Source organism: Gymnogyps californianus, chromosome 1 (assembly GCF_018139145.2).
Source record: "Gymnogyps californianus isolate 813 chromosome 1, ASM1813914v2, whole genome shotgun sequence".
NCBI classification, from domain to species: domain Eukaryota; kingdom Metazoa; phylum Chordata; class Aves; order Accipitriformes; family Cathartidae; genus Gymnogyps; species Gymnogyps californianus.
In genome coordinates, this window is record NC_059471.1 from 94,072,287 (window position 1) to 94,092,740 (window position 20,454).

The 20,454-nt window shown below is 41.8% G+C and overlaps 1 protein-coding gene across 2 annotated transcripts in view; it reads left to right on the forward strand.

Annotated features, from left to right (window-relative positions):
* The window catches only part of OTC (ornithine transcarbamylase), a 31,662-nt gene extending 15,067 nt beyond the window's left edge, over positions 1 to 16,595 (forward strand). For both annotated transcript variants that reach the window (XM_050915019.1, XM_050915020.1), the window contains 6 exons: positions 5,005 to 5,158; positions 12,184 to 12,306; positions 13,003 to 13,056; positions 13,157 to 13,306; positions 14,377 to 14,514; positions 16,536 to 16,595. In XM_050915019.1, coding sequence (XP_050770976.1) covers positions 5,005 to 5,158; positions 12,184 to 12,306; positions 13,003 to 13,056; positions 13,157 to 13,306; positions 14,377 to 14,514; positions 16,536 to 16,595 — 679 coding nt within the window. The remainder of the gene's footprint in view (positions 1 to 5,004; positions 5,159 to 12,183; positions 12,307 to 13,002; positions 13,057 to 13,156; positions 13,307 to 14,376; positions 14,515 to 16,535) is intronic.
* The last annotated feature ends 3,859 nt before the right edge of the window (positions 16,596 to 20,454 follow it).

Sequence of the window (20,454 nt, forward strand, 5' to 3'; positions counted from 1 at the left end):
CATAACTCTGCCAATATCAAAGTAAGCTGCAATGATAGTGTTCAGGTGTTTCAACAAAAGTCTGTCCCACTGCCTTGCTTTAGTAACTACAAGTTTAAAAGATTCAAAAATTGTGTAAATTTGTGGGCCTACAAAGGGAACAGATTAATCTGAGACTTAACAGTCAAGTCTGAGGTACATTAGGCCACAGTATCCAGTGGCCACTGTGTCCAGTTCAGCAGAGCTCATACACTGCCATGGAATTCAAATACATCCCCTCAAAAGAAATTCTTCATACGTCATGGGACATAGCCTCATTTTAAGCAGGACAGCTATAGCTTCATCGAAGTGTGCCATTTAAATGCTTCAGAGCACATGTATCCCTACGACAACTCTACTGGCATGAGAGATGGAGGATTTTTCAAGTCAAACATACACAGCTTACTATGTTGTATTAAAGGTGAATGGGAAACATATCAAAGGTAAATCCCCCACACTGATGTCAATAAGTATTATTCTCCAAGTGTCTTGCCTTTTCTTCCATTCTAACTGGACCATTGTAAGTGGAGAGCCTCTCGGCTGAGCATGGGGAGGAGGCGAGGGTGCTGACAGAGGGTGCAGAAGGAGGGAGATGGGAGGCTGGTGCTGAGAGACTGGGGCTGAAGAGACAGAAGCTGACATGGTGAGCAGGGGTGCCAGCACGCCAGGCTGGAAAGATGAAGATCAGCTATTTACATCAGCCTAAAGGCACTGAAATTGAGAAGGGATGGGGCACACCAGAGCAGTAGGAAATGAATGAAAAAGTGCAGAGGTGTCACATTTGGGAAGGAGTGACTTCAGGCTCCAAGACAAAATGATGTGGAAGGATTGCAGTGCCACCAAAGGTGGCAGGTGAAGCCAAAGGAAAGGTTGATTTACCAGGGCCAGTATGAAATTGCACTGTGGCATTTGTGAATGGGAAGGGAAGGACAAATGGTGAGAGCCTTCAGAGCAGTACGTCAGGGTGCCATGTGGGCTGGTGGCTCCTTGGGGACTAGGGAGGCTCGAGTGCCAGGAGCTCCCTCTGGGTCAGGCAGGGCAGGGCCTCGTCAGCCGGCACCCGTCCCCTTGCCCCCAGCCAGCGAGTAGGGCAGCCGGGGCAGCCACAGGGCATTGGGCACCTTTGTGGGGATGCGGGTAGGCCAAGGCCAGGCTGGCACATCCACCCGCAGGTGGGGCTCCAGATCAGGATCAGCGTGGGCATGGTTACAAAGCAGCAAGAGATGTGACTCCCAAGAGAAGGGGGTTGGCCCTGAGGGAGGCTCCTCGCAGTGCTGTCTGGGAGCCTCCTCTCCCCCCTGACATCAGAGTGATGAGGGGTAGCCCTCAGCTGCACTATTGCAAAGTTGGCTCTGAGCCTCCGCAGCCAAACCTCCAGGAAGGGAAGGATGCGGTCAGCGCCCTTATGCAGTGCTCCCCTGCAATAACCTCTCCAAGCACCATCTCACCAGATGTGCAGGACTGCCATCCAGAGGCCCTCTGCCATTCAAATGCCCTCTGCCATTCAGATGCCAACCCTGCAGCAAATCCAGGTGTGTTCTGATACACAAACGGACATGCTTTTTATAGGCCAGTTTTCATTTCTTCTTCTTCCCAAAGGGGATAATAAAGGGCCATTAAATCTTTGGTTCACAGTCTCTTGAGTGACCTTTGTTTGCACAAGCAAAAGGGAAAAAGACGGACAGTAAGCTACAAGAAATAAGGCAAAAAGTAGAAGCAAGCAAATCTTCCAGGAGTCCCCATGCTGTGGAGAAAGCTCACACAATACCCACTTCCCATGCAAGCCTTCAGCCCCCCTTTTCTCTGTCATTGCTTACTCATCCAGGTCAAGTCCCTATTTATGACCCTGACCTGGAGATTTTGCTCCTCTGCTGAGTCACAGCACTCGCCTGCTACAGTGGAGTGAGTCCACTGTAAGTCCTTACAGAGCCCCACGTGCTCTCCTTCACTCCTGATGTCATTAGCAGAATTATTATTGACTTTGCATAATCCAGGCTGAGCAGTTTACCCAAAAGAACAACCTGAGTGTTAATTTCTTGGCATTTCTCGTGAATGAAGGATAACATGCCAAGCTCATTCAGTTAATGTAAGAATAAAAAAAGAATGCCTGTAGTAGACCCAGAGGGTATTTCAAATATTTACAGCTATGTGTCTAGGGCTCTAAAGGCCTTAGAAGTACTTGAGATTGAGACTTAAAGCAAAAGGGGCACAGATCTATAAAAGTCCCAGTTTTTAGTAGAATTGCTGCAGGTAAGGGTTGAAAGCATTTCTGCTGTGAACATATTTTTAGTGACTTATTACCTGCTCATAATACAGTTCTTCCATGCTTCGCAAGACATTTACATTTACGCTGACACAGTAGCAAAAAGCTACCACCCATTAAGGAGCTCTAAGCCTTTCAGTGCTGTTTAGCATGTCTGATATATTACGTGAAATGAAATATAAGTACTGTATCTGTATTTTCCACTGTGGCAAGTTCCATTGTGCACCACTATAGCTCAGTGGCCATAAGGTTCAGGGACAGCACTGAAGAACTCATAGGATGTTTTTACCTGTCCACTGGCATTATTAGGGGAAGAACGTCTGCATCTATGGGGAATGGGTTCACTTCTCACCGCTTACTGAGAACACATCCACCATATGCCCCTGTAGGGCTATGAATGACAATAAAATAGTCTTGTCAGAAATTTAAACCTTTTGAATGGATACACACTTTCAAAACAAAACCAAAACTACCTTGGATAGCAATATTCTACCCAAAATATATGCAAATGCCCCATTTCCAAATTCAGAGATCAGCCACAGCAAAAAGGCATACTTTTATTTATGTTTAATTTTGGATTCCTCAGAGAATACACATGAGTAAAAATTTCCAGTTTTTCTCTGTAGAAATAAAAGTTATTTTGAAAAGAGAGATATGCAGCATTCCAATACACTCAAATATTTCCACGCTCTGGGATTTTGAAGTTTATAGGCTCACAGTCTTGCAAAAAGAATGAAAAGAGAAAAAGATCTTGTAGTTGGTGATAACAGGAACCTTAAATAAAAAGTCACCTGATGAGCCTGTGCTTACTCCCCCTGACCTTCCAAAACTTCACCTTTACTAAAGACTCTTACCTAGCCAGGTCTTTTTTCCTATGCAATCCCAGCCTTACATAGTTTCCTTTAAATTGATTTGATTACAGGAGACTTCATCTCCTCAGATGAGGTCTATTTTTTTTTTTTTTTTTGCTGAGTTCAATTTGGTTTTGATTTCACAAAGAATAAACCCAGTTTCCACCTGGGTTTCCTACTATAAGATATGACATCTAGAAATGCTGGCAGAAGGACTGTCTGTTGTCTTGCTGGTAAGTGTCTAATAAGTCTAGTATCTACTTTCAACAGATTAAGGAAGAAAATCCAGCAGTTTTCACTAGCTGGTAATTGATTATGACTGAATTTCCTCTAATGGCATACCCTGTAAAGGAACCATCTTCTTTAAATTCTTTATCAGTCATGTTGGGTAGGAATCAGCTGTCCTGACATCCTAAAAAAAGTCTAAGAAAAATGGGCAATTTCCCAATGTGATTTTCTCTTTTCCTTGACTGGTGGGACTGGCTATGTCTTGTTTAGGGTGGACACCTGTTAGATGGCTAACAAAAGGGACCATGCATCCCATCCCTGATGACTAGTTCAGAACAGAACAGGTTTTCCAGTCACATGCTTCAAGCTAGAATAAACACACACACACGGAAAAAGAAACTCATGAGCTAAGAAGAAATAATGGCACAAACAGCAACTGTTCCAATACCTTGCAATCTGTAAATACCTTGTTCAGTTCCTCCTTTTCACTTGTAGCTACTATCGGCAGTCTTTTCTTCAGAAAGAGCTCTACAGGGAATGTTGTAACATTTTGTAAGAGTTTTGCTTGTGTGAGGAATGTCTGATGTCAGTAGAAAATATTTGTTACTGACTTCATCAGGAGGTTTGTCTGTGTAAAGGCCATGGCATTAACAGCCGTATTTCCACAAGAGGAGATACCAGAATTCTTCATGGCTAATCAGGAAGATAGATACTGCAAGGATTTTTCATACTCTTCTATTCAGTCTCTTCCTTGTTTTGTTTTAAGGTCCTATTAGAGATAACATGAAAACACACAAAAAGCTACTTCAAAGTCAGGCTTCAGGGCCTGATTAAAACACAGAAATGCAGAGAAATGCAGAGCTCCCATCCATATTTAAGTTATTTAAAGAATTCAGAGCATACCGAGTATACTGTGCTAATCCACTATGCTAATCTCTGAGTCTTTCACACTTTGGCAAATGAGGTTAAGACCAGAGTGGTACAGTGACTCCTGCATGCCCCTATCCATATACCGAGTTTCAAATTTGGGCATTACTTCAACACTGATACCATGTGTGTCAATACGCAGGTGTATAGTTAGGAGAAAGAACAGGCTGGTGTTGTTGGCCTCCTGTTTCTGTGTTCATTAAGATCAGTAAATAATTGTGGTAATCTAAGACAGATCTGTATTCCTAATCCTCACAAAGGTCAGGGTATCATACAGAGACACTGTAATATTAAGTCAATGCTACATTTGTTCTTTGCTAAAAGACTCAGGAATTCTTATACTTTATCTCTTCTGAAGTTACCAAATTCTTCAAATGTTACAGTGTCACGCAATCTCTTATCTTAGTTCAGATACCTTAACATTTATTGGTGTTACATCTGTAGCTACAACCAAACACTAAAGAGAAAAAACCATGAAATACAGCAGCAGCTTTCATTTACTTACTATAGTTTGTTAATAAGTAAAACTGCTTACTTATTAGCAGCTTGTTAAATACCTGCATTTAAGTGTGTTATGGAGGCATGATAAATTATTCAGATAGCTGAAAAAATTTGATTCATTACCACTTCTCATTAATATTTATGTGTTGCACGCTGAAGAATGCAATGGGTATATATTTATTATATTTGACTTGGGTATTTTCTGCCATCCTCTAGGGTGCTGTCCAGCATGACAAATGCAATCTTGGCTCGAGTTTATAAGCATAATGATCTGGACCTAATGACAAAAGAAGCCACGATCCCAATAATCAATGGATTGTCCAATTTATACCATCCTCTCCAGATTTTAGCTGATTACCTAACTCTCCAGGTAACAATATAATCCCTGTTTAATAATTTTTTTTTGCTAAGTCTTGGTCTTGGTAAGTATTTGGGGAAGTCAGGTTCAAAACCATTTATTCCTAGATTTTTCTAAGTGGTAATTACATGGCACTTGTTATTTAAAGAGATCTTCATCCAGCAATATAATTAAGGACCTGTTTAATTTAAAACAATTACCTAGTCCTATCAGCTGTAGTGGAACTGAAGTTAAGCATAAAATTAAGTACTTCATTGGAATTAGGCTGCAATTCAAAAAATGTGCAGGGGGCTTTACATACTAAGATAAAGGTGAGATGTTGGCTCAACCAAAGCCAGTGGAAGTTTTTCCACTAACTTAAAAAACTCAGTAGTTCACTCTTGATTCCTTCCTAACCTGTGAACAGTTTAAAAGGAATCACTATCTATATATTAGGAAATTGGTTGAACAAATTTGTTTTGAAAAGCCAGTTAATGCTACCAGTGGAAGCGCGTAGTGTTCAGGCACCTAAACCTATTTAAACTTTGCTCACATCAAAGAATAGTTAAAAAAGACCATAATTTGTAGTTTAATCTAATGAAATAGTTGATTTGACAGCAGGATAACATTCTACACATAGAATACCAGATGTTTATCTGTGAACAGAAGGACTATGCTGTTTTACAATCAATTGAGGAACTGGCTTATAAAAAAGATTATGATACTGCAGTGCTGGTTGACAACTATGATGAACTCCTCTGATCTTGTTTACTTTCTGAATGAATAAAAATCACACTGCTTGAAAAAGGGAGGGCCAAATAATTTCCTGATTCATTCAGCTGTGTTTCTCAGCTGTCGAAGACTTTGCTAGGGGACATCCAGTATGTGGAAAAGATCTAGTGAGAGTAACATTCATGCCTTAAACTTTAAATACTGAAAGACTCATACGTTTAGTGAAAATTACTTTTTCCTTACTTTGATTAGTATTTTTTGTAAAATTGTCAATACTTGAAGTGAGGAGACCAGCAAAAATCGGTGAACTTGAGACTAAAATGCTTCACATACCTCAGGATAAGGTACAGTTGTGAGATCACATTGAGCCAGTCTCAATGAACTGTTCAAACTACATAAGACAGTAAGTTGTAATGAGAACGTCATCAATCATTAAATGTCATAATTTCATTTAAACACTGTGTGCAACTGTAAACCAGGTGAATCTTATGGTTGTGTTTGTTTTGCGGGGGGTTCTGTCTTGCAAACACTTTAGTTATTAGCATTTTATTACTTGTGAGTAACAGGCTTCGGGAATAATCTGTGACTCATAGTCTACACAACTATTGATATCTCTGCCCTTAAACCCGGTTTTATCCAGGCCTGACTACGGCACTAAAGTTCAGAGTGCTGTTGCCCTGTATTCCATCTCCAGGCAGTGAAGAGAGGCTGCTGAGCATCTCAATCACCCTCTAGAGATGCATCTCTTTCTCCACTGATCTTAGGGGGAAACCTATGGAGCTCAGCAGAATGAGTACATGCCCTGTTGATCATCCTCTGCTCCTCCTCCATTGTGTCCTTGTATAGGGCAGCCATGGTAGAAGCTCCAGGTGAACATGAGCCCACAGGCTGGATTCTTCCTTGGTTTGAATACGTAGGGCAGCAGCAACAGCAGGTGGGTGTGCTTGTTGCATCAAGCACTGGGGAGGATGTCTTTGGAAAGAGTGTCCCCACCCATTTTACATGATGAGGAAACAGGACCATAACAGTTGGTGCTCAAACAAAAGAAACATTTGACATGAAGAGGTATCGTGACAAAGTGAGCACTTACAGAGATCTCAAGGAATGGCTCAGCTTTTGGACAGCCATCAAAGATTTTAAAATTTGCAGCACTTTCCCAGCCAGCCTGATAAGCAGAGCACTGTTTCCTCCAACTGTGCCAATCTCTCCCCCAGTCTTTCCAGCATGTTCCTTAGCCCAGAGTTTGTCAGGAGGTCTTTAGAGAGAGGCTGGGTGGCCGCCCCGCTTTGCCAAAGGACATGCTGCACCACTGGTTTCTGACCTGCTTTCCATTCTTGCTTTCTTACCCAGAAGGGAGGGGCAGGCAGGGGGGAGCTCTCAGCAGCGCACTGTGGGTGTTGGCACTGCCTGCTCTTGCCCTTTCTGACCTGCCCGTCTGCTGCCTTTTTTCCTCTCTGCACTGTACACGGAGGTGGAGAAGACTGGTCTTACAGCCAGTACCATGTAATAAAATGGCATTTTAATCATATAATGAACTGTAACAGGCCACAGAAGTAGGATTAACACTTGAAGAAGTGTGAGCCACAGGGTCTAGTTGTTACCACAGTCAAACTTCTCGTGGGGTTTTTGGCAGGGTAAAAAGATGTTATCCGAGTACTGCCTGCAAGAAGATTAATATAGGGATGTTGAATAGTACCACTGATTCTTTAAATGAGTTGAAAGTTCATATATAACATTTGGACTACTTTCCTGCAATGCAAAAGCAATTTATTTGATTTATACATACATGCAAACTACAATAGTGGCACAGACTGCTAGCCTTATATTTAAATGTAACTATAGATTTTGTGCAGCTTATTTCTCTTTAAAAATGTCTCTTCCTTATCTCTGTAAATATTTTCCTGCCTGGATCTGCTCCTCCCTGCTGTCAGTACATACCCAAGATGTACTTTTTTTTCTCCCTTTTCTTTTTTCTCCTGCTGCATTTGCCAGTGGAGCACTACATGCACTCTGGCCCTCTTCATGCTTAGCACCTTTTTATTCTTCCATTTTCTAAATCCTATTAATTTTGTCACGTGCCTTCTTGAATCCTCTTCGAGCACTTTCTCTTTGGTCTGAAACTGCCTAATTTCCTGGTTTGTTTTGTCAGAATGTCTTCTTGCTTATGGCTTCTGATTCCTTTTTCACAGGTTCATTTTAGTGTGGTTATTTTAGTATAGTCTGTTGCATTCCCCAAACAATGCATCTGGTTTATTTTCAGGGCTGTCAGTTCTTGTTCTGTATTCAGGGTGTTCTTGTCAGATCACAAAGTGTGCTCCTGTCATGAATACTGGAGTGAGATTCTTCAGGTTCAACATCCTCTTGCCCAGTGCCTTCTTCCTGAGCAACCTGGAGCCCCTCACGTTTGATGTCTAAACTGGCTCTGCCCTTTAATACTGTGGTCAGGATTAATGCCCTCTGTTATGCCAAGAGGGATGTTTTTCTTAGCATACAGGCTACCCTCTTTCTTAAAAGTTGGGTTGAGCTGAGTTTGGTCTTGAGTTATAACCCACTAGAAATGGTTGTAAACATTATGCAACCTGATTTTGAGGGTTTGGGGATTTGGCCTTTGAAGACTATAAGTTTGTGTGCTGGTACTGCGCATACACAGAGCTACTTTACTTCTCTGTCTGTGCTGAAGGCATGTAACAGCCACTTGCTGAGTCCACCCGGTGCCTCTCAGTCTCCTGGGAAGAAGCTGTGGCTCACAACTTCTGCTCTGTGAAGCTTGGCTGGAGGGCAGCATCACACAATTTGTATTCCGGGGATGAACCGGGTATTGACATTGATTCAAATGATATTAATGTAACTGGCCAAATCAGCTAACTTGTAGCTGACTGCAGGATGGCCAGACTGGTAATTAGAGTGGAGGCATATGCCACTAGCTTTTATGTCACTGGTCTGAAGGGAAATTTCTTTTTCAGAAAGAAATGGTTGGCATAAGAAATACATCAGTGATTCCTTTTTAAATAGCGTAACAAATTACAGTGTTGCCCAGCTTGAAGAGGTATGCCATATGTTCTCAACTTCTTCTCGATGTGTGACCCAAAGAGCTCAAATTATTATAGTCTTCAAATTCATCACCATCACCATCATCATTATCATCATTATTCTAACAATTAGAAATCCCAACTAAGATCTGGACTGATCCTCTAGAATATACTGTTTCAATAACCATGACAAAAACCAATGTGGGAATAGGAAAGATAACAGGCCCAGCATTTGCCTTCAGCTCAGTTTGAGAGCCCGTAGATTCAAGCTTGCCCAGTTTCTCATTTACTGGATTGCACTGTGTCCCAAAGGGCTAAAGCTTTGACTAGTCCCCTGCTTTCCATTTTAAATGTTGACAGATTATTGATTCTTTATTCAAAAGCTTGTTTTAACTGAGGGCTGTTATGACTGTTGTGGTCAAACGTTTCAGAAGCAATCTATAATGGTGTCAGAGTTTCAGCCTAGCTGGAAGCAAGTCCAGGCAGAGGCAGACACAAATGTCCCTAATTAGTTAAACCAGTCTTCTCTAAACATATAACAGTGCTAAATCACTGAGTATGCTTATTTTTTCCAGGGTTTGATACACTGATACACTGCAACCATGGATAAGAACAGAATCAAACATTGTAAAAGCAGCATGAGGATGAGAATGTTGACTGTATAATTGACATTAAGTATTTAGCGGGGATTTTTCATGAGAACAGCAAAGCCAAGTTTTGTGGCACTATAGCAGCAATCAGTAGTTTGCCAAAGAGGCATTCATAAGGGAGAAGGGCTCTAGACTTTCTACATATGTTATTTTTTGTATGGCTTTACTAGGAGTACAAGTGTTTTGAAGTCAGGTTCCAAATGTAAAGAGAAACTGCATCAATATAACAGTTTGGAAAAATTGGGGAGGGATGTAAGGGAAAAAATATCTTCAGAGGCTTAGGTGATCAGCATGTATTGTAAAGGTTCTGGTTTAACCTAGAGTGTTACCATCGTGGCAAAACACTTTCAGCAGGATTTTCTCTGTGCAGTTGTATAAGCATATACAAAAAACAGGGGAAAAAAAAATGTATGTCTCATATACAGTAGCTTTCGTATTGCCTCAAAGCTTTCTGGTTCTGACCAACACAATCATCTCATCTTTCTTGGAAGCTGAGGATGTAGGTGTATAAGCAGTACAGTCACAGTCATGGTGAGCTGGCTTTAGATGAAGAGATTGGAGTTACGGCAGCAGTGTACCAGTGGCAGCATAAAGCTTAGCACAGGATATAAAATTGGCGCCACCAGCACACACACAGCTTGATTCTGCCTTATCTATGACTTCTTCCGTTAGCTAAATGTCTTCATTAAGATTAACTCAGCGCTGTCCACTCTATACAGTAGTCACTGCAGATGTGGCTTTGCAATTTGCAGTGCATATTGAGGGTCATTACACAGACATCTCTGGTAGTTCGTATTTTATTTGTAACAGCTAGTAGCTTGGGAAAACAGAGAAAAGTATTTAGTATGCACTGTGCTTCTTTTAATGCAGAGTAGCGGCTGGTAATAAGGTGGAAGTTATTTAACATAGCAGTATGTTTGTGACTCACTAGTCGGTGCTTTGAGCATTACAGGCTGCGATGTCTATTTTTAAACAGTAAGATCAAAAGAACTCAGGGCTGTCTCATTTGCTCCTGGCCGTGGGTTCATGTCTCAGCTATCACTAAGCCCTAGCTGGAAACAACCCCTTAAATAAATGCTTTCATTTGGCCTTCTCCTACGAGCACCACTGCTAGGAGATGTGACAGGACTTTGAAAGATCCTGAGACCTGCAGATCTGTTATACTGAAAAAACTTCCAGGTCCACAAAGTCCTGATTTGCTCTCCTGTAAATGCCCTTGCATCAAACCTCTGCCAATGAGCCTGCTGCTGACAAACTTCAACTGAAAAAGCAATAGTTTTACAATACCATAGTTTTAGCCCTTAAACTGTAGGCAGCCTAGGACTCTATTAGGTTTAGATTTCAACAGCATTTTAATGTCATTCAATATTTCAAGTGCTACTATTTTTGACTTAAAATTGTGGTCACTGGCAGAAATGCCAATAACTCTGTTCTGGAACAACTTCACAACTATTTGTTTAGGAGAAGCTGCTGCCAGCAGAGGAGGGGGTAGTCCCAGCCCTTTTCCTGTTCAGTCTTTTGGCATCTTTGCTGCGACTGCCTGCAAGGTTGCCAGTTAGTACAGCTCTACAACGTGGATACTTATCCTCTCTGACAAGCATTGAATCATGTGACACAAAGTGTTGAAACACTGTCTGGCTTCCAGCTACTACAATGCAATTGTAGCATGGCCCAGTTTTGAACTAAGAATAAAAGGCTCTCCATCGTGTCTTTAGTCTTTCGAGTCATGAGGTGGAGTTGTACAGAGCAGGCATATAGACGTATTTGGTTATGTCTTTACAAACTTTCTGGTATCAACTTAAGTACCTATAAACATGCATATTTAAAACAAGGCTTGCTAAAGGGCCTCAAGTTGTCCTGCTCTGGAAATATGAAACTCCTGTTACTCTTGTTCCTCCTTAGGCCTTATCTGTTGGTGGCTGAGGGCCAGAGCACCTGCACAAGTGCCATCAGGCAAAGCTACAGTTAACGCTGTAATGCTGTTTCAAGTTCGGGTAATTCACACTTTAAAAAAATCACTGCACTCTTTGGCTGTACAAACGGAGAGCAAACCCTGCAGGCCCCGAGTGGCACAGCTGCTTTCAAAGTATTGCTCTTTGCTGTCCTGTACAGCTGTGACGGTTAAAATGCACTCTAAGGGCACGGCCACTGCCATGGCCGCAGGGAACATCGTGTAGAGACAACCAAGCCAGAGCAAACCTGAATAGGAATATTTTCACAATTTGGGGGAAAGCTGGAAGGAGTGCTATCCTAGGCACTAGGACTGCCTCTAAATTAAGAATTTCTGCCGTTCACTGGTATTTATGAGCACCAACCCATGGCTGTACGGCTTTGGTGCTAAAGTTACTGTGTGTCTGGTGCTGTGTCTCTCAGCCTGGGCCTCACCATATGGCATACGTGTCAATGTGTCCTTCACTGGAGGAAGCTGCAGCACTTGGGTCTTCATGTAAGACACAGGGGGCTTTCCCTCCCTGCCATCTTGTAGCTGCAGTAAGTTCAATTAAAGGTATGGTTCCATGCAGCTAGCTTTTGAAGGTAGCCAGCCTTCTTTGCACCAGACCAGTCTGATCAATCCCTCCTACCTAGGGCATCAGCTTGCTCAGCTCACCTGGAACATAACCTGAGGGCTGTCTGATTCATTTGGCAGGAGCACTATGGCAGGCTGAACGGGCTCACTATTGCCTGGATCGGGGACGGAAACAACGTCCTCCACTCCATCATGATGAGCGCTGCAAAGCTGGGAATGCACCTGCGTATTGCGACTCCCAAGGTAAGAAAGCCATGTACATGGAGTAAGGAAGGCGAACTTCGCCCATTCTTGTCTCAGCCACTTGGATACGTCCCAAGGGCCTCAGCTAGTGGTGCTTGCATGTATCTTGAGTACCAGCTTTCAGAACCAAGGTTCAGAATCCTGATTCAGTTATTTTGATGCAGAGCAGGAGTAATTCTACCGAGTCCAACTTCAGAAGGGCTGAGGGGAATTCATGACGGCCGTATAAATTACAGAGGATGAAAATTCCATTTGAGAAAGTGTTACAAAGTCATCCAATGCCCTCTCCCCGTCCCCCCACCCCCCCGAAAATTGAAAGTTGTTTCAGATTGGTGGAGTGTTGCATCTTCATTGGTTCAGATTGGTGATTCAGCTTTTTAGAATGCTGCATTGTTATACAATATAAAATATAAAACAAAGAATCAATTTAGAACAAAAATTTAAATGATGTATAGGCATTTCATTCTGTAACTGTTGAAATACTTTTTTCTTACCTTATCAGAACACTTTCCACCAGTTTATCTCCAAAATAAACTTTCAACAAAATCAACATTATTTCCTCTAGTTTTACAGTTCAGAAAGACATTCTTCTTCCCATGGCAAATGGTTCAATCAGTATTTTTCTAACCAGTGTTAATAATCAGTAAAGATCTTATCTGTGTTCCATGACATGTTACCTATCATCTCTTTTGGCAGGGCTTTGAACCAGACCTCAGAATAACTAAAATAACTGAACAGTACTCCAGAGAGGTAGGAGCCTAAGAAATAGCCTAGTAGAGTAGTTTGAATAGAGTTTATTTTTGTTATAGTTTCCTTGTCTTCCTGATCTTCCTTATTTTATTCACATTAGCATGGTACCAAGTTACTTCTCACAACAGATCCTTTGGAAGCTGCAGACGGTGCCAATGTATTGGTTACAGATACATGGATAAGTATGGGACAAGAAGAGGAAAAGAAAGAAAGACTAAAGGCATTTCAAGGTTATCAGATTACAATGCAGGTAAAAATTGAGATTTAGTTTTTTCTTGATGCTTTTACAGTTTGCATTGATAAGAATCAACATCAGCGAAGCATGGATTTGGTATTTTTTTGAGTGGGCCCATGGAACAACCACATGTAAACCTCCCTCCAGCTTGAAAAACTCACAGAGATAACAAAGTCTGAGTTATCTTACACACTGCACATGGCTTGGCCTCTTTCAGAGCTTCCGAATGAGATCTAACTCCAGCACATGTGTAGGAGAGCTAACCCTTTACTTCTTTATGACCTAAAAATGACTTCTAACTTTGCATTTCCTCTTTGCTACCAGAAATGATCCCTTATAATTTATTGAGAATGAACAGCTCACAGATTAACTCTTAAATTCCTGGACAGCATTTGGAGCAATTTTGTGTATATCTGTCAATGAATAAAGCATTAAATATATGTCTTTAAAATCATCTAGTTGAAATGCTTATCAGCACAAAATCAGTTAGAGAAAATGTAAAGTCATAAACTATTAACTGTCCAAGATAAAAAGGACACTTTCCTTGCTGATAGAATTACTGGTTTAATTGACTGTATTTTAACATAAATTCACAAAATACTATTGATGGGTATGTCTCTGAACTGGCCTAAAATGCTTTAATTCATTGTTCATTGGTATTAGATCTATATATTATGAGTGACAATATCAAAAGAAAAAATTATAGCCTTTTAAATCATGGTTTAGTATGTTCCTGTTGCAATTATCGATAGTATTATATTACTGTCCAGCATTCAAATAAAGATTGCACTTTATTGATCCACTAGGTCACTGGAGTTTTTACTCCCCTACTAAAGCCAGAGAAGTAGGAGTAAATATTCGACTTTTGTGAAGTCAGCACTGAACTCTTACTGACTTAAATGGGGATATTCCCATCTTATTCACAGATGAGGAATTCTTTTTGAAGTCCCTGGAATTCTTCTGAGTTCATCATCCAACTAACTAGAGTGCGAGCTAATATAAAATTTGTTAACCTTTTTATTAGTTAAAGATTTTATTAATGTCCTCACATATTTCTTTATTTTTATATGCTTTTTGATCTACAGACTGTAAAATCCGCTGCTTCCAACTGGACTTTTTTACATTGTTTACCCAGAAAACCTGAAGAAGTTGATGATGAAGTATTTTATTCTCCACGGTCATTGGTTTTCCAGGAGGCTGAAAACAGAAAATGGACAATTATGGTAAAAAAGGAAGATAACCGTAGTTAGAGGTTAGGGTCAGCTTCTGTTCTGCCTTACACTACAGGCTTGAATTCAGCTTGGTTCCTCAGTAAATAGTAAATGTTAATACATATGTTTCAAATGCACCCCACAGCACATCACGATTTTGACTATAGGCAACATATATATGTAGCACAAATACTTCTGGACACAAATGTGATCTATTTTGATGATAATCTGCTGTTGCTTGACCCAGTTTTTATCACTAAGTGAAATCTACAGCATAAACTGTAATATTTTTGTATTTAAATTACTGGGTTTACTCTAACGATTAATTCAGTTGCTCAGTTTTGAAACATGTTAGATGCTCAGGTCCCAGGAACTGGTCTTAGAAACTACAATTTCCCAAACACTTAAAGCCAGAGATTCTGCAGTTTTCTCTCAGGAAAAACTGCCACTGACACCAATGGGAACTTTCCCTGAGAAAGTTCTGCAAGAGCAAAGCTTTGAAGGACCCTGAAAAGTTATGGTGTGGATAATACTGTGTGATCCGTGGGAACCATGAGAGGACACTTGGCATTTAACATAAACCATAACTCCCCTCTCAGCATTCCTAGAATTTCAGAAAATTACTGCCAGATCTCAGTAGCCTGTTATTCATTGTCAGCTTTAGAACCATCATGTTGACAAAAGCTATTGAAAACTTTCAGAGGTAAAAAAAAAAACAGAAATGGCATTGTCATAGCTCTCAGACGAACTCTAGATGTGCTCCACGTGAATAAGTGGTTGATTATTGTATTTACCAAAACCTCAGATTTTGGACACGGTCAAAATTATTAACAAATTTGTGTTAAATTCATAGTTGGGGCCTTAAAATTCCGAAAGGTGCTCATATTTTTTATTTTAATTTTGCAATGTTTCTAATTGCCCTAAATATTGTTTTTTAAAAATAAAATAAACCCTTTACTTTGGGTTCCAGCTGCACATTTTTTGGGGGGGTAAGAAAACTGTCATATTTATATCTTATCAAGCTATAAAAATAATGCATGTATGAGTCTTGTTTATATATTATTTTCTACCACTTTCAGCTCAGACAGCAAACTGAAAAATAAATTATTTGCTCAGCTGTAGTTCCAAACAGGGCTGAGTGCAGCTAAGACATGGGTAGCAGCGAGGGGCTGCACAGCTGTATGTTCAGTCCCCGCTGTGTGCCTGGGACTACCTGTCACACTGAGCAGTGCTGAAGGGAAAGGAAGGACAGGCAACAAGACCACAAGCCCGGGAGAACACTTGTAAATCCAGTTCTGGGCCAAAATAACAATTTGCAGTCAGACGTTGCTGTGAAATCACAACAGTGTGAACCAGGTAATAACTTGTCAAAACCAAGCAAGCATGGGTCTCGTTGTGTACACAGGTGTGGGGAGGACGGCAGAGCTGTTGCAACACCATGTTTTATTTAGCTGACATTCCCATTACTCTCATTTCACAGCCACACCTAAGGTTTGTTGGAGGACTAGGGGAGGGCGGGAGGGGTAGATGACACACTATTAACCTCAGTGAGGGTTTTCCATGTTTTACCACAGAAAGTGTAGCTAAACTGGGGTAAATTTCAAAGTCCTTATTCTAGTATGGCTCTCACTGATGCTAATGGAAGTTCTGCTGAAACCCACAAGCAAGCCCATGTGCTGTTTGGGTACCTACAGCATCTTCTAGCAGTAGCTGAGGATACAATATAACACGCCAAAAAGGCCTCCACATTTGATCTAAGTGCTTTGTCTGAATTTCTCCTAGGCTGTCCTTTAATATATTTTGTCCGCACTGAGAAAACCTATCAGCTACAATACAGAACATCCCAACTGATTTTCAGCTCTTTCCTGATTCATCATCAGAAATTCTAGCAAATAAATCTAAGTGCACAGTTTTTGTCAGGACAATAATTTTCAACACAAGAATTTAGAGCTGGAAAATACTTCCCCCTTATTTATTTTTATGGAGTATCTGTTTCCAATGTGATGGGATTTTTTCTTTTCTTCGTCCTCTAGGCTGTCATGGTTTCCCTGCTGACAGATTACTCACCACAGCTACAAAAGCCTACATTTTGATGCTTGGATTCCTGCCAAGAGAAAAATATTCCTCATCGGCAGAATATTCTGGTCCACAAATACATAGATCTTCTTCAGAAGGGATCAAAGCAATGAATGATTCTTTAATAAAACTGTATAGTTAGCTGTATAATATTGCATTACATTCGTGAAAATGTTCAAGACAATGAACACCATTGCAAAAGCTGCTTTTCATCTCGATGCTGCAAGTTGGCTATCCTTTCTAGTGATCAGCACCATGGAAAATGTTCCAAGGTTGTACTTTAATGATTGGCTCTACCAGCATCATAGGCATAGCATAGTCTACACATAGCTGTGTTGGAACTCGTATAGTGTAATATGACAGACATAACCTTCTCCCTAAACCTGTCCATTTAATTGCTGATCTCAGGAAGTGTGTGCAGAGAAGCAGTGCTTTAGTTTGCTTTGGTTGCCTGCACTTCCTGGGCGCCCTGGCTTCTGTTTCTGTCCTCCAGCCAACCTCCAAATCCCACTCCTGTTTGACACTGAAAATATAGAGACCTTGTGAGCATTATCTTCCTCCATGACATTCCTGTGGGCTGGCACAGGAGGATATTGCTGCAGAATTGGAATAGAGCAGCTTCCGCAGAGTTGGATGCGGCAGAGATGGCTGGAAGGAACTGGTTCATTCTTTGTCCATCTCCCCTAGACCTTCACTCCCTAAACAGAATTTTGGCTAAAGAAGCAACTTTTCTATTTCTTTTTTTCTAAGCAAACATGAGGGGCACCATATGATGGAACTGTGTACAGCTCCTTTGCATAAAGAATTTGCTGCATTTTGTCTGGCACTGTAACATGGTGTACATTTCAGCTAATCCTTCTCAGGAGTAAACAGATTCATGACGTTTGCAGTTCTTATGATGGCTAGATATGTACGTTTAATATTTCAGGTAAAGCTTTGAATACTATTAAAAAACACCTTCTTTGTTGTTTCTAATTAGTTTCAAGAATCTGTTGATTGTTTTCCCGCTGTAATACTGGAACAATGTCTGATTTTTTAAAAATTCTGCAAATGGGTTTCCATTTTCTGGCCAGCTGCAAAACATTATTTAATTCCTTTCAAAACTGGAGTTCACTGCTGGGCCACACAGATCACTGAAATGAAAATAAAAACACATTTGTTTACCTACCCACTTATGACTGATTCGTTGTTTTTGCAGGCATTTGTGTGTCTCTTGTTAAAATTAACATTTTCCATTACAACATTCCGAGGGTTTCAATAATTCAGTGATCATTTACACTTCAGCAGAGATCTAGCTGCGTCAATAATGGAGGAATAGGGTATGTGCTAGAACTCAATGTTTTACTTCCCAATTTAGTATGTGGAGGAAAATGCATGCAATAATACAGTATATTTCCTGTTGTCATAGGTCCTGCTTTGTGAATTAGGTTCCAGTTCAGCAAGATACTTAAAAGTATGGTTGGTCCTCTTGGAGCTAGTGAGCTGTTTAAGTGCTTAGAATTGTAGATAACCTTACTAACCTGATTTTAGTGCTCTCTGAGAGTAAGACAACTCATTTTGCTAGTCCTTTCATAAAAAACGCATTCATATCAGTTTTATTGTGTTGATTTCTTCAAGAAGGATATCTTAAAGGCGCAGGAACAGGCCATCCCCACGTGTCGAAAGATGAGCTGGCGGGGAAGAAGACCATCCTGGCTGAACAGAGAGCTTTGGCTGGAACTCAGGAAAAAAAAGTTTATGACCTTTGGAAGAAGGAGCAGGCCACTCAGGAGGACTGCAAGGATGTCGTGAGGTTATGCAGGGAGAAAATTAGAAGGACCAAAGCCCAACTAGAACTAGAACTAGAATCTGGCTACTGCCGTAAAAGACAATTAAAAATGTTTCTGTAAATACATCAGCAACAAAAGGAGGGCTGAGGAGAATCTGCATCCTTTATTGGACGTGGGGAGAAACATAGAGACAAAGGATGAGGAAAAGGCTGAGGTACTTAATGCTTTCTTTGCCTCAGTCTTTAATGGTAAGACCAGTTGTCCTCTGGGTACCCAGCCCCCTGAGCTGGAAGACAGGGACGCGGAGCAGAATGAAGACCCCATAATCCAAGGGGAAATGGTTGACAACCTGCTACACCACTTTTAGACACACACAAGTCTATGGGGCCAGATGGGATCCACCCAAGGGTACTGAGGGAGCTGGCAGAAGTGCTCACCAAGCCACCTTCCATCATTTATCAGCAGTCCTGGCTAACCGGGGAGGTCCCAGTTGACTGGAGGTTGGCAAATGTGACGCCCATCTACAAGAAGGGCTGGAAGGAGGATCCGGGGAACTACAGGCCTGTCAGCCTGACCTCGGTGCTGGGGAAGGTTATGGAGCAGATCATCTTGAGTGCCATCACGTGGCATGCACAGGACAACCAGGTGATCAGGCCCAGCCAGCATGGGTTTATGAAAGGCAGCTCCTGCTTGACTCACCTGGTCTCCTTCTATGACAAGGTGGCCTGCTTAGTGGATGAGGGAAAGGCTGTGGATGTTCTCTACCTAGACTTTAGTAAAGCCTTTGACACCGTTTCCCACAGCATTCTCCTGGAGAAACTGGCTGCTCATCGCTTGGACAGGCGTAATCTTCGCTGGGTAAAAAACCGGATGGATGGCCGAGCCCAAAGAGTTGTGGTGAATGGAGTTGAATCCAGTTGGCGGCCGGTCACAAGTGGTGTTCCCCAGGGCTCAGTACTGGGGCCAGTTCTGTTTAGTATCTTTATCAATGATCTGGATGAGGGGATCGAGTGCACCCTCAGTAAGTTTGCAGGTGACACTAAGCTGGGCGGGAGTGTTGATCTCCTTGAGGGTAGGAAGGCCCTACAGAGGGATCTGGACAGGCTGGATTGATGGGCCGAGGCCAATTGTATGAGGGTCAACAAGGCTAAGTGCTGGGTCCTGCACTTGGGTCACAACAACCCCATGCAACGCTGCAGGCTTGGGGAAGAGTGGCTGGAAAGCTGCCTGGCGGAAAAGGACCTGGGGGTGTTGGTTGACAGCCAGCTGAATATGAGCTGGCAGTGTGCCCAGGTGGGCAAGAAGGCCAACAGCATCCTGGCTTGCATCAGAAACAGTGTGGCCAGCAGGACTAGGGAAGTGATTGTCCCCCTGTACTCAGCACTGGTGAGGCCACACCTCGAATACTGTGTTCACTTTTGGGCCCCTCACTACAAGAAAGACATTGAGGTGCTGGAGTGTGTCCAAAGAAGGGCAACGAAGCTGGGGAAGGGTCTAGAGCACAAGTCTTATGAGGAGCAGCTGAGGGAACTGGGGTTGTTTAGCCTGGAGAAAAGGAGGCTGAGGGGAGACCTTATCACTCTCTACCACTACCTGAAAGGAGGTTGTAGTGAGGTGGGTGTCGGTCTCTTCTCCCAAGTAACAAGCGATAGGACAAGAGGAAATGGCCTCAAGTTGTGCCAGGGGAGGTTGAAATTGGGTATTAGGAAAAATTTCTTCACCGAAAGGGTTGTCAAGCATTGGAACAGGCTGCCCAGAGAAGTGGTTGAGTCACCATCCCTGGAGGTATTTAAAAGACAGGTAGATGTGGCGCTTAGGGACATGGCTTAGTGGTGGACTTGGCAGTGCTAGGTTAACGGTTGGACTCAATGATCTTAAAGGTCTTTTCCAACCTAAACGATTCTATGATTCTGTTCTATGATTCTATGATTAATGCACTATCAGTGAAGTCAGGCAGATTTATAATAATGAAACTGTATTGTTAAATGTTTCATGGTGAACAGACTAACTATTATCTGCTCCTCTTTTGCTTCTCTGTGCTCTGATTAGAGCTAACGTGCATCTAGGTTATTGCAAGCTCTTTTTATACTTAGGAATCTGAGCAGGA